Source organism: Scyliorhinus canicula, chromosome 10 (genome assembly GCF_902713615.1).
Source record: "Scyliorhinus canicula chromosome 10, sScyCan1.1, whole genome shotgun sequence".
In the NCBI taxonomy this organism is placed as follows: Eukaryota; Metazoa; Chordata; class Chondrichthyes; order Carcharhiniformes; family Scyliorhinidae; genus Scyliorhinus; species Scyliorhinus canicula.
In genome coordinates, this window is record NC_052155.1 from 41668375 (window position 1) to 41681676 (window position 13302).

Here is a 13302-nt window from a genome sequence, read left to right on the forward strand (position 1 = left end):
CAAGTCAGGTGGGTTGGCCATGATAAATTGCCCCTTAGTGTCCAAAACGTTAGTTGGGGTTACAGGTATAGGGAGGGGGGTGTGGGCCTAGGGAGGGGGTTCTTTCTGTGCAGACCCGATGGGGCAAATGGCCTCCTTCTGCACTGTAATGATTCTGCGATAGGGATTCTATGATTCATTGTCCATGTAAATCCTTTTTGTCCCACTGTTTACTCTTCCGCACCCTCTCTAAAACCTTGACATCCTTCCCTAAATGTGACACCAAAATTAAGCACATAGCTGAGGCCTAACCAGCATTTTCTAAAGGTTTAGCATTACACCTTTGCTTTTGTACTCCACGCCTCTGTTAATAAAAGCAACAATCTCATGTACTTTCTATGGTTTTTTTAAAAAACAACCTTCACTAGTTACCATTCCATTTTCAAAGGTTTGTGACGCGCACCTCCAGGCCGCCGTGATCTTTAACGTTACCAACAAGTCATTCCAAGAATGCAAAAGGGCTCTGGTTGGAGAGTCTCGTTAACCCCGGGGAAGAAATAACTCACACTTACATAGAAGTAAAATACTGTGGGTGCTGGGAATCTGAAATAAGAAACGGAAAATGCTGGAAAATCTCAGCAGGTTCTGCAGCGTCTGTGGATAGAGAAACAAAGTGAACGGACGGAATTGTCCCACTTTGAGACTAAGCGCGGTGGCGGGCGGCTGTGGTGGGGCCTTTCCGTCTGGCCAGAATTATGGGATTCCGCGCTAGGAACCTCGTCAATTATGCACAGGTGAGATCCGCTTCAACTTTCCTGGCGGGTCTACAGCTGCTTCATCCGCCTGCTGTCAGCTGCTGGGTTTGAAGGACCTGATGCCATATTCAAATACCAATCCAACACACTCATATCACTCTTTCCAGTCCACCCCTCTTCACCAGACCGAGCAGGATGTCAGTAACCCAGAGGGGCTAGGATAGCAGCTTCAAGAGGCAGCCTATTCCTCGGTTCAATCACTCTCCCTCAGGCCCATCACCCGCAAGGTGCTCATGCCTCACTTGCATCTCTACCCACCACATCTGGAGTCTTTGCGCATCCCCTTCCAATAAATGATGTGATATCCCTTTGACCCCCCCCCCCCCCCACCCCCCCCCCACCCCCCCACCCCCCACCCCCCCACCCACCCCCCCCACCCCCCCCCCCCCCCCCCCCCCACCCCCACCCCCCCCCCCCCCCCGCCCCGCTTGTTTGTGAGATTTTCATGCAGCCTTATCGGGGCCCAGCTTGCCTCTCCTCAGTCTTCCCTCTCCTCCAGCACAGTAGTGTGCAGTGCATCAGATGCAGGGCAGCACTATGGCAGAAAGTTGCTGTACGTACCTCAAAGACTCTTGTGAACCGAGGACCACCTTGTGCATGCCACTGTTTAGCAACCGGATTTCCGACCAATGTAATTTCATGCTGGAGTGATGCAAGACTGAAAGGCTTGACGGGTGCTGGAGGGCAGCTGTTTTAATGAGCATTCACGAGATGCAAATTCCCAGCCAATGGGAAGACCGACCACCGTTAACCTGCCATTGGGAGAATTGCCAGGTGATTGTATGCCAGCTGTTTCCGCTCCCATTGGATTTTCTGCTCCTGCCTGCCACCAAACACATCCCAGGCAGAACGGGAGACCCGCCCTATGTTTCAACTCCACTACAACTCTTCTTCCCCTTCTGAAGACTCCATGTTGGACTCGAAACGTTTCTCTCTCCACAGATGCTGCCAGACCTGCAGAGTTTCCAGCATTTCCAGGTTTTATTTCGCATTTATACAGCTCCTTTTTGTGATCTGAGACATCGCAAAGTGTTTTACAGCCTTTGAAGTATAATCAATTTAATGTTGAAAACGCAGGAATAACAATGAGATAATGGCCAGATAATCTATTTTCGTGATATTGAGGGATAAATATTGTCTGAGACACCAGGTAGAACTTATCTGCTCTTCTATCAAATAGTGTTGTGGGATCTGTAAATTAATCTGAAGCGCAGATGGATCCTCTATTTTTTATGCATTCACTGCAAGGCCAGCAATTATTGCCTCTCCCCAGTTGCTTTTAAGGAGAATGGGCGTCAGACCTGTGATTGGGTCCGCGCCATTCCCGCAATTCTCCGGAAACCAGAAAATCAGCAGCAATCGCGCGCGGTCGATGCGGCTCCGGTCGGGGGCCAGTGAAGGAGACCCACACGGCGATTCTCCGCCGGCTACTGGCCGAGTTCCCGCTGGTGTGGTTCACTCATGGTTCCAGTTCCTCCCAGCAGGCACTCAGAGTGGCGGCAGCGGACTCAGTCCGCGGCTGCCCTAGTGGGGGGGGCGGGGGCCTCCAGGGTGGCCAGGGCCACCATCGGGGGCTACCGATCGGCGGGCGCGCACTATCTCGGAGGGGCCTATGTTCTCGGGGCCGGTCCGCTGTGTGGGTCCGCCATGTTGCGTGGGGCCACTGCCATGTGCTGCGCAGACCTCCGGCCGCAAGTGCAAGGCTCCGTATCGGCAGCCAGAGCTGCATGGACTACTCCAGGGCCCTGCAAGCCCCCTGGAAAATGGAAAATCAATCTAGACTTTCTCCAGGTAAGCCCAGAGTAATTTGCGCTCGTTTTCTCGTGGGCGTGGGGACATAGCCCCATTATCAGAGAACTTCACCCCCATTATCAGAGAATTCCGCCCATGTTGTCAAATCATTTAATCTCGCATTAATCAGGACACGTGCAAGAATGACTAAATTCAAAAGATCATAACAATTTATGCTGCAGGAGGAAAGGGTGCTGATTGGTTGGCAAGTTGACTTGTGATGGAGAAAGCAGTGGAGAATTATTGGTCCCTCAAGCTCCTGGGTAATTCAAAAAAAGTGCAAGGTTTGAATATATTCCTTGTTTGCAGAGAACAGGTACCTGCATATGAATATATGTCGCTTCGAGCAAGCAGAAATGAGCATAACTCAATCTTAAATTGGTTGTTTGTGTAGTTATTCGCACATTTAGGATTGTTCAATGTGTGCTGCCCAATCACAGAATTACATTAATCAGTTGACATTTTGTTTTGTAATTTGCTATTGCGGGTGTTGAGTATGGTCTCTACTCTGCCTAATACCAAACAACTGAACAAACATGTTGCTTGATTCGATCAGCCAATCATTAGAATGTATGTCTGTATACAAAGATGTGCAAGTTAGGTGGATTGGACATGAAAAATTGCCCTTAGTGGTGGGTGGGGTTACTGGGTTATGGGGATAGGGTGGAGTTGTTAACGTTGGGTGGGGAGCTCTTTCCAGGAGCCAGTGCAGACTCGATGGGCCGAAAGGCCTCCTTCTGCACTGTAAATTCTATGATCTACACCTGGCATCACTACCAGGCATACTAACACTGAATTCACAGACACTCAATTGCGTGGTAGGCAGAACATTTTTTCGACTGACAGCAGTATCCTGTAAGTGGAAGATCCCACTTGCGTAGCCACTGCATAATAGCATCATGAAGCGGCTTGCTTAAATTGTTTCAGCCAGGATACATTCCCCATCGCCTTCTCTTGTGGTGGCACATCGAGAAACCCCAGAAAGGCTCTGTCCACTATGAAATGAAAAATGAAATGAAAATGAAAATCGCTTATTGTCACGAGTAGGCTTCAAGGAAGTTACTGTGAAAAGCCCCTAGTCGCCACATTCCGGCACTTGTCCGGGGAGGCTGGTACGGGAATCGAACCGTGCTGCTGGCCTGCTTGGTCTTCTTTAAAAGCCAGCGATTTAGCCCAGTGAGCTAAACCAGCCCCACTATGTTAAGTTATCAACTCGGAGAGTCCGCCTATGTTGTTTTGCAGCTTAACTGGAAACACTGAAGACCCAGCTTTAAATTGGGCTGAGAGCCAACCAGAGCCACAGAGCCCCTTGGCACTGAATTTCCACAAGACCATAAGAAATAGGAGCAGGAGTAGGCTGTTTGACCCCTCGAGCCTCCTCTGCTATTCAATAGAATCATGGCTGATCCGACATTCCTCACGTCCACTTTCCTGTCCTTTCCCCATAGCGTTTGATTCCCTGATTGATCAATAATCTACCACAGGTCTCTGTTCCAAAGACTTTGGAGTGAGGTTACGATAATCTGTTTTAGTGTTCAGATATAGGTGCATGTTGTTGGTGCTGTGCTGGAGGGTTTGGGAAATTTTATTCAACGTACATGCTTATTGCTTAACTCGAGCACAAGTTTCGAGCAAAGTAATGTCATCCTCTTTAAAGTGGCCAGAAAAAGAGGAAGAAGTGAAGTCTCCTTGTGGTCGAAAACGATTGTTAGATGTGGATGTGAAATTGAAGGGCAAGATATCCGCTTGTACCAGTTTTGATTTCAAATGGGAATAGAGTAGTTCCAAACCCAGGCTGACTGGTCTTCTTCAGTGCTGAGTGCATCCTTGATTCAAGAGAAAGCTCTGGATCATCGGCATTGATAATACATTGCTCAAAGAAATCAACAAACTCAGTGAAGCAAAATGATACAGAAGGCCAGATGAAAATTCATTTTCATTTTTCTTGAAAAGAGCTAGGAATTAATCTATGAGAAGTTGATTTTGCCAAGAGTCCAATTTTAAATGGAGCAAAGGCAAGGATCAAAAATATATTTCCATGAAGACATTCAGAATCCAATCCAATCAAAGAGAAGCTCCTTACCTCAGTGGAAAAGACAGTTCCAGCTGCTCGATTATCTACATACACAAAAAAACAGGGGTTGTATAAACAGAGAGCAACTAACACTTAGGAAAGAATTTCATGTTGCAATCTAATCGAGAGAGTTACTTGGTTTATTGATAGAGCATCTGAGAGTAGCGTACAAGGACAGGGTCTAATCGATAGGATAGGTGGCTTGTGTGTGGAAATAATAACTAGCAGGAGTGATCTAGATGATATAAACCAAATGTCAAAGACCAGATGATTTTTATTTTCAATTCATGAGCCCAAGCCATCTTAAGAAAACAGGTACATAGAAATAGGGAAATGGTTGATTCTGTATTTACTACAGGAAGTAGGGGGCGACACAGTGGTGAGCACTGCAGCCTCACAGCGCCAGGGACCCGGGTTCGGCTCCAGCCTCAGGTGATTGTGTGGAGCTTGCACTTCCCCGTGTCTGTGTGGGTTTCCTCTGGGTGCTCTGGTTTCCTTCCACAGTCCAAAGATGTGCAGGTTAGGTGGATTGGCTGTGCTAAAATTGCCACTTCATGCCCAAAAGGTTAGATGAGGTTACTAGGTTACGGGCAGAGAGTCCGGGGGTTTGGGGGGGGGGGGGGGGGGGGGGGGGGGGCGGCTAGGTCGGGTACTCTGTCCTAGAGTCAGTGCAGATTTGATGGGCCAAATGGACTCCTACACTGAAAAGATTCTAACTAGCAGATTCTGTATATGGTGTTGTGGATAGCTGACTGTGGGCACATTGTAAAATGACAGCAAGGACAACATTAATTAATTCAATTGTACATCAGGCTGTTGTTGATCCATTCCTTGAGCTAAATACTCACCGATTTCTGTGCGTCAAACAACAGGTTTCTGTAGAAAAGAATGAACTGAGCATAGTTCATATCCGTCCTTGTGTCCACTTCCTGTCAGAAGGGTGAATAAAGCACAGGTATAATGAATCCACACTCTCTGTCAATGGCAGAGGCACCTTTGTGCTGTAATATTGGAAAGTACTGAACATAATTTGGTTCATCCTGCCTGCCCCTTTCCTAGGCCAAGTGCAAGTTGCCCTGTCATGAACCTTCCCAATTTATTAAAGTTCCTATGACTAATACTTTGAAAAAGATTATTTTGCTGATTCCAGTGTTTATGCAGCAAACACTCTTAAGGTATCAATGTAGCATTATAATCCACATTATTGATCTGCAAGCAATTATGTTCTACACACGATATTCCCAAAATCCCAGCTGGACTAGAACCACGGTGTTCCAATGAATTTGATCTCTGTTCAGCTGTGTTCTGATAACCTTCAGTCTCTTTCACTTAACCTTCGTTTTAAAGAAATTAATTAACATTATCATAGCTTTAGGGCAGTATTGTTGTGGTTTTAGTACAATGTTAACATAATATTAACTGCGTTTTAGCAACAGCATCGATACCATTTGGGGCCTCACGGTAGCATGGTGGTTAGCATCAATGCTTCACAGCTCCAGGGTCCCAGGTTCGATTCCCGGCTGGGTCACTGTCTGTGTGGAGTCTGCACGTCCTCCCCGTGTGTGCGTGGGTTTCCTCCGGGTGCTCCGGTTTCCTCCCACAGTCCAAAGATGTGCGGGTTAGGTGGATTGGCCATGCTAAATTGCCCGTAGTGTAAGGTTAATGGGGGGATTGTTGGGTTACGGGTATACGGGTTACGTGGGTTTAAGTAGGGTGATCATTGCTCGGCACAACATCGAGGGCCGAAGGGCCTGTTCTGTGCTGTACTGTTCTATTCTATTCATATTGATTTAGCTTCAGCACATCATTAGAACAGTATTAACACAGCATTAAGACTGTACTGATATAATGGTAGTACATTTTTGCTATAACATTAGGACTACTGTATTGCAGCATTGACACAATATCAAAACAGCATTAAAGAAGTACTAACCAGCATTAATACACTTTCAGCACAGTATCAACACAATAGTAATCCAGCATTTTATTATTTTATCGATCACAGGATGTGAGCATCGCTGGCTGGGCCAGCATTTTCTGCTCATCCTAATTGACAGTGTGTTAGTAGAGTAGTCACATAGCATTAATAAAGCATTAGCACAGTATTTATACAGCATTACCACAGTGTTAACATGGTTTAATTTGAGTATTAATTAGGCATTGTTACTGCAACATTAACATACAACACATAGTATTAAGACAATATTTGTAAAGCATCCACAACATATTAATGGTCTAAGCATAATTTTAGTGTAAGAGTAACTCAAAATAAGCACACTATGATTGCAGTATCAGCACAGTGTTAGCACTGTGTTAACTGAATATATCTCATATCGGCAGCATGGTAGCACAGTGCTTAGCACTGATGTTTCACAGCACTAGGGATCCGGGTTCAATTCCCAGCTTGGGTCACTGTCTGTGCGGAGTCTGCAGGTTCTTCCCGTATCTGCGTGGGTTTTCTCCAGGTGCTCCAGTTTCCTCTCAAGCCTTGAAAGACAGGCTTGCTAGATGAATTGGACATTCAGAATTCTCCCTCAGTGTACCCGAACAGGCGCCGGAGTGTGGCAACTTGGGGATTTTCACAGTAACTTCATTGCAGTGTTAAGATTATCATTATTATTATAATAATATCATTGGAACAGGCGTAGACCATTCAGCCTATCGCGCCTACTCCACCAATCAATTCAATCATGGCTGATCATCTACCTCAATGCTTCTTTCCTGCGTTATGTTGATAGCCTTGATGTCATTATATCCATCATAAATCTATCAATTCTTGCTTGAACATACTCATGACTGAGCTTCCACAACCCTCTGGCGTAAAGAATTCCAAAGATTCACCACCCTTTGAGTGAAGAAATTCCTATTCATCTCAGTTTTAAATGACCTACCCCTTATCCTGAGATTATGTCCCCTGCTTTCCGACTCACCAGCCAAGGGAAACATCTTATCTGGATCAAACCTGTCAACCTAAACAGTTTTGGTCCCCTTAACTAAGGAAAGATATACTGGCATTGGAGGCAGTCATGAGAAGATTCACAAGGTTGGTCCCAGGTATGGAGGGATTTTCTTATGAGGAGAGGCTGAGTAGGTTGGGCCTATACTCATTGGAATTTAGAAGAATAAAAAAAATTAAAAAATTTAGTGTACCCAATTATTTTTTCCAATTAAGGGGCAATTTAGCATGGCCAATCCACCTAACCTGTACATCTTTGGGTTGTGGGGGTGAAACCCACGCAGACACGGGGAGAATGTGAAAACTCCACACAGACAGTGACCCAGGGCCGGGATTCGAACCCGGGTCCTCAGCGCCATAAGCAGCAATGCTAACCACTGTGCCACCGTGCTGCCCTCGGAATTTAGAAGAATGAGAGGTGACCTTATTGAAACGTTTCTGCTTGTGGGAGAGTCTAGGATCAAAGGGTACAATCTCAGAGTAAGGTTTCACCCATCGAAGACAGAGATGAGGAGGAATTTCTTTTCTCAGAGGGTAGTGAACCTGGAATTCTTTACCGCAGAGAGCTGTAGAAGTTGTATTATTAAGTATGTTCAAGGGTGGACTTCCGGTGGCGGCGATGTCCGAGTGAGCCGCACATTCGGTGGGCTCTCACTCCGGCGGGACTGAACAGCTGTTTCCCCGCGATAGCGGGACCACGGAGGCGGCAGAAAGGCTGCCGGGAACAGAAGAGGAGAGCGGGCTGCAGAAAATGAAAGTGTGGGAGGCCAGCAGGTGAGGAAGAAAGAGAGAGAGACGGAGGCAAGGAGGAAGCTGACCTGCAGGGTAAGATGGCGGACCCACGGACCTTCCTTCCTCCAGGACAAAGGGAAAAAAAAGTTTGGAGTTGCTGAGGAGGGACAGCTTGGACCCACTTCAGATGCCCAGGAGGGGGTAAAAATTTAAGGTGCTGGGCAAAGGAAAGCGGCAGCGAAGGCGCTGAGGAGCGGGCTGCGGCATATGGAACAGCGGGATTCCAGAAGGCAGAAGAAGAAGGAGAAAAAGGGACAGAGACAAGGACCTGAAGAAAATTACCTGGGACCTAAGATGGCGGACACACGGACCCCGGACTCAGCAATCCAGTTGGCGCTGGATAACATGCTCCAGGTAATGAAGTCCAGTTTTGAAGCGCTGAAGCGGGACAGCTTGGACCCAATCCAGAAAGCGGTGGATCAGCTGAACCAGAGGATGGACGCCCAGGATGTGAAAGTTAAGGAGCTGGGAGAGGCGGTGGAGGAGCAGGCGGATGCGCAAACGGTTGCAGCGGTAGAAGTGGACGGCCTGAAAGAGCGGCAGAGAAGACTGCTGGACAGAGTGGAGGAGCTGGAGAATAGAATCCGCAGGAACAATCTGAGGATGGTCGGCCTCCCGGAGGGGGCGGAGGGAGCTGATGCTGCAGCGTTTGTAGCAGACCTGCTGAAGCAGCTGATGGGAGCCGAAGCCTTTCCACGACCGTTGGAGCTGGAGGGGGCACACAGAGTGCAGGCAAGGCAGGGGCGGCCGGGCGGACCCCCCCCGCCCGATGGTGATTAGGTTCCACAGGTTCGTGGACAAGGAGCGGGTGCTGCAGTGGGCAAAGAGCGCCAGGAGCAGCACGTGGAACAACAGTGTTCTCCGCATTTATCAGGATCTAAGCCAGGAGGTGGCTCGGCGGCGAGCAGCCTTTAAGAATGTCAAGGAGGTGCTGTTCAAGAAGCACGTGAAGTTTGGTCTGCTGTTCCCAGCCCGGTTATGGGTCACGCACCAGGGTCAACACCACTACTTCTCCGAGCCCGAAGAAGCGATGGATTTTGTGAGGGACCTGGGGCTGGTCCCGAAAGGAGGCCCCAAGGACGCGAGTTAGGGCCCGAGGATTTCTGTGGGAAGGAACGCCGAATGTGCCTGGACCGCTGCTCAACGGTTTGCTGGGCCAAAGGGGCCAAGCGGAACATTTGAGACTCTTTCCTTTGTTCATGGACATTTATGTGCTTTTTCTCTTTTTTCTGTGGTTTTTTTCCCTTTTTATGGGGGTTTTTTTTTATTTATTTTTTTATTTTTATTTTTTCCTGTTTGGGCTTTTTGTGCAGCTCGTGGAAGACACTGGAACTGGCTTGCCCCAGTGGGTGGGGAGGAGGGCGGGGAAACAAGGGGAATGGGACAGGAAGGCGCCGGAGTGTTGAGTCACCGGGCTAGCAGATTGGCTAGTCAAGGAAGTCAGATGGGGGGGGAAGTAACAGCCAGTAGATGGCGGGGGTGGGGGTATCGGGGGATGGGGTTAGGGGAGGGGGGGGTTGTTCTGCTGACGGGAGAGGGACTTGAAATAGGCACTGGAAAGGAGGTCGAGGGTGGAGGCAGCCGAAGGGCGGGCCAGGAATGGCGCGACGCACGGGTCAGGGGCCGGCCCGAGAAAGGCTATGGCTGACCGGCGGGGTGGGGGGGGTGGGATGTGCCCCCCGACCAGGCTGATCACCTGGAACGTCAAGGGACTGAATGGGCCGGTTAAGAGGGCGCGGGTGTTCGCGCACTTGCGGGCCCTGAGGGCGGACGTAATTATGTTGCAGGAGACACATCTGAAAGTGTCAGACCAGACCAGGCTAAGGAAGGGCTGGATTAGCCAGGTCTTCCACTCGGACTTGGACTCGAAGTCCAGAGGGGTGGCAATCATGATCAACAAGCGCGTGCAATTTGAGGCAGAGGGCATATCTGCAGACAGGGGGGGCAGATACCTGATGGTACGGGGCAGACTGGAGGGGAGAAGGGTGGTGCTGGTGAATATATATGCCCCGAACTGGGATGATGTGGACTTTATTAAAAGAGTGCTGGGGAAGATCCCGGACTTGGATTCTCGCAAGCTAATAATGGGAGGGGACTTTAACATGGTCCTTGACCCGACTTTGGATCGGTCGGGTCCCAGAACGGGTAGACTCTCAGCAATGGCAAGGGAGCTGAAAGGGTTTATGGGGCAAATGGGGGCAGTGGACCCCTGGAGAGAGGGACAGCCAACAGGAAGGGGCTACTCGTTTTACTCGCACGTCCATAAAGTATATTCCAGGATAGATTTCTTTGTAATAAGCAGGGACTGTATGGGGGAGGTAAAGAACACGGAATACTCAGCAATTACCATTTCAGACCATGCCCCGCATTGGGTGGACCTGCAGTTCGGGGGAGCGAGTTATCAACGCCCGCAATGGAGGCTAGATGTGGGACTGCTGTCGGAGGAGGGGATCTGCGAGAGGCTTCGGAAATGTATAAAAAATTACCTGCAGGTGAATGACACTGGGGAGGTCTCAGCGGCGACCGTGTGGGAGGCGCTAAAGGCAGTAGTTCGGGGGGAGCTGATTTCAATTGGGGCCCACAAAGCCAAGGCAGACCGGGCAGAGATGGATAGATTGGTCAGGGAAATGGGCCGGATAGATGAAGAGCACGCGGAGTCCCCGGGGGAGGTTTTACTCAGGGAAAGGCGGAGGCTACAGGCGGAACTGGGGGCACTATCCACGAGCAGGGCCGTGGAACAGCTTAGGAAGGCGAGGGGAGTGGTGTACGAGTATGGGGAAAAGGCTAGCAGGCTGTTAGCGCAGCAACTCAGGAGGAGGGAGGCGGCCAGGGAAATAGGTAGAGTGAGGGACGAGGGGGGGGCGCAAAGTGGAGGATCCGGCAGAATTGAATAGGGTATTCCGGGACTTCTATCGTAAGCTGTATACTTCGGAGCCGCCGGAAGAACCGGAGGGGATGAAAAGGTTTCTGGACGGGTTAACATTCCCAACAGTTGGGGGGGGGCAAGTGGAAGAGCTGGGCGCCCCGATTAGAGTAGAGGAGGTATTGGGGGGCCTAAAGGCCATGCAATCGGGGAAGTCCCCGGGGCCGGATGGATACCCAGTAGAGTTTTATAGGAAGTTCTCTGAGCTGGTGGGCCCGGTCTTGGCGAGGGTTTTCAATGAGGCAAGGGACAGAGGGACCCTGCCGCCGACAATGTCACAAGCCACCATATCTCTGATATTGAAGCGGGGTAAAGACCCGGAGGTGTGCGGGTCCTACAGGCCAATCTCCCTGATTAATGTAGACGCCAAGCTCCTGGCAAAGGTACTGGCGGGGAGAATGGAGGACTGTGTACCGGAGGTGATTGGGGAGGATCAAACTGGGTTCGTTAAAGGTCGGCAGCTGGCGGCCAATCTGAGGAGATTGCTCAACGTGATAATGATGCCCCCGGCGGGTAGAGATGTGGAGGTAGTGGTGGCAATGGACGCCGAGAAGGCCTTTGACCGGGTAGAGTGGGACTATCTATGGGAGGTGCTCGGACGGTTTGGGTTCGGGGAGGGATTGGTGGATTGGATCAAATTATTATATCAGGCCCCGAGGGCCAGCGTCAGGACTAACAGAGAAGTGTCGGAGTACTTTAGGTTGTACCGAGGGACCAGGCAGGGCTGCCCGCTCTCCCCGCTGCTGTTTGCGCTGGCCATAGAGCCGCTGGCGATGGCGCTGAGAGCCGCAGAGGGTTGGAAGGGGATGGTGAGGGGCGGGGTCTGAACACAGGGTTTCTCTTTATGCAGACGACCTGCTCCTGTACGTGTCGGACCCAGTGGCCGGGATGGGAACTATACTGGGAATGCTGAGGGAGTTCGGCCAGTTCTCAGGATACAAATTAAATACGGTCAAGAGTGAAATGTTTGTGGTCCAGGCAAGGGGCCAGGAGAATAGATTGAGAGGGCTACCGTTTAGGCTGGTTGAGGAAAATTTCCGGTATTTGGGAATCCAGGTGGCACGAGACTGGGGCAGGCTGCATAAGTTAAATTTGGCCAGGGTGGTGGAGCAAATGAAGGGAGAGTTTCGGAGATGGGATGCACTCCCGCTGTCGCTGGCAGGGAGGGTGCAGACTGTAAAGATGACAATCCTCCCTCGATTTTTGTTTATTTTTCAGTGCCTCCCGATCTTTATCCCACAGTCCTTCTTCAAAAGAGTTAACGGGCTGATCATGAGCTTTGTCTGGGCGGGAAAGTCTCCGCGGGTAAAGAAGGCGATGTTGGAGAGGAACCGCAGCGAGGGAGGGCTGGCTTTGCCGAGTCTGGTCAATTATTACTGGGCGGCCAACATCGCTATGATAAGGAAGTGGATGGTGGGTACGGGGTCTATTTGGGAGCGGGTGGAGGCGGCTTCGTGCAGGGGCTCCAGTTTGGAAGCCCTGGTCACGGCTCCTCTACCGCTGCCGCCGGCCAAGTACACCACCAGCCCGGTAGTGGTGGCGACCCTGCGGATATGGGGCCAGTGGAGGAGGCATGTGGGGGAGATGGGGGCGTCTGTCTGGGCGCCAATCTGCGACAACCATCGGTTTGCCCCCGGCAGTATGGATGGGGGGTTCCGAGTATGGCGGCGAGCAGGGGCGGGAAGGGTGGGTGATATGTTCCTGGAAGGGAGCTTCGCGAGTTTGAGGAGCTTGGAGGAGAAATTTGGGGTGGTAAGGGGAAATGATTTTAGATACCTACAGTTGCGGGACTTTGTTCGTAGACAGGTCCCATCTTTCCCGCGCCTCCCGCCAATGGGGATCCTAGACAGAATAGTCTCTGGGAGGGATGAAGGGGAGGGTAGAGTCTCGGGTATTTATAAGGTGCTCATGAGGGAGGAAGGGTCCCAGACAGAGGAACTGAAACTTAAATGGGAGGAGGAGCTAGGCGGGG

General features: G+C 50.3%; 1 protein-coding gene across 2 annotated transcripts in view; it reads right to left on the minus strand.

The window, feature by feature from the left end:
• LOC119972316 (1-phosphatidylinositol 4,5-bisphosphate phosphodiesterase gamma-1-like) overlaps positions 1-13302 on the minus strand; it is a 296119-nt gene that overhangs the window by 103184 nt on the left and 179633 nt on the right. For both annotated transcript variants that reach the window (XM_038808825.1, XM_038808824.1), the window contains exons 6-7: positions 5508-5588; positions 4669-4703 (exon numbers count right to left, since the gene is read on the minus strand). In XM_038808825.1, the coding sequence (XP_038664753.1) occupies positions 4669-4703; positions 5508-5588 (116 nt within the window). The remainder of the gene's footprint in view (positions 1-4668; positions 4704-5507; positions 5589-13302) is intronic.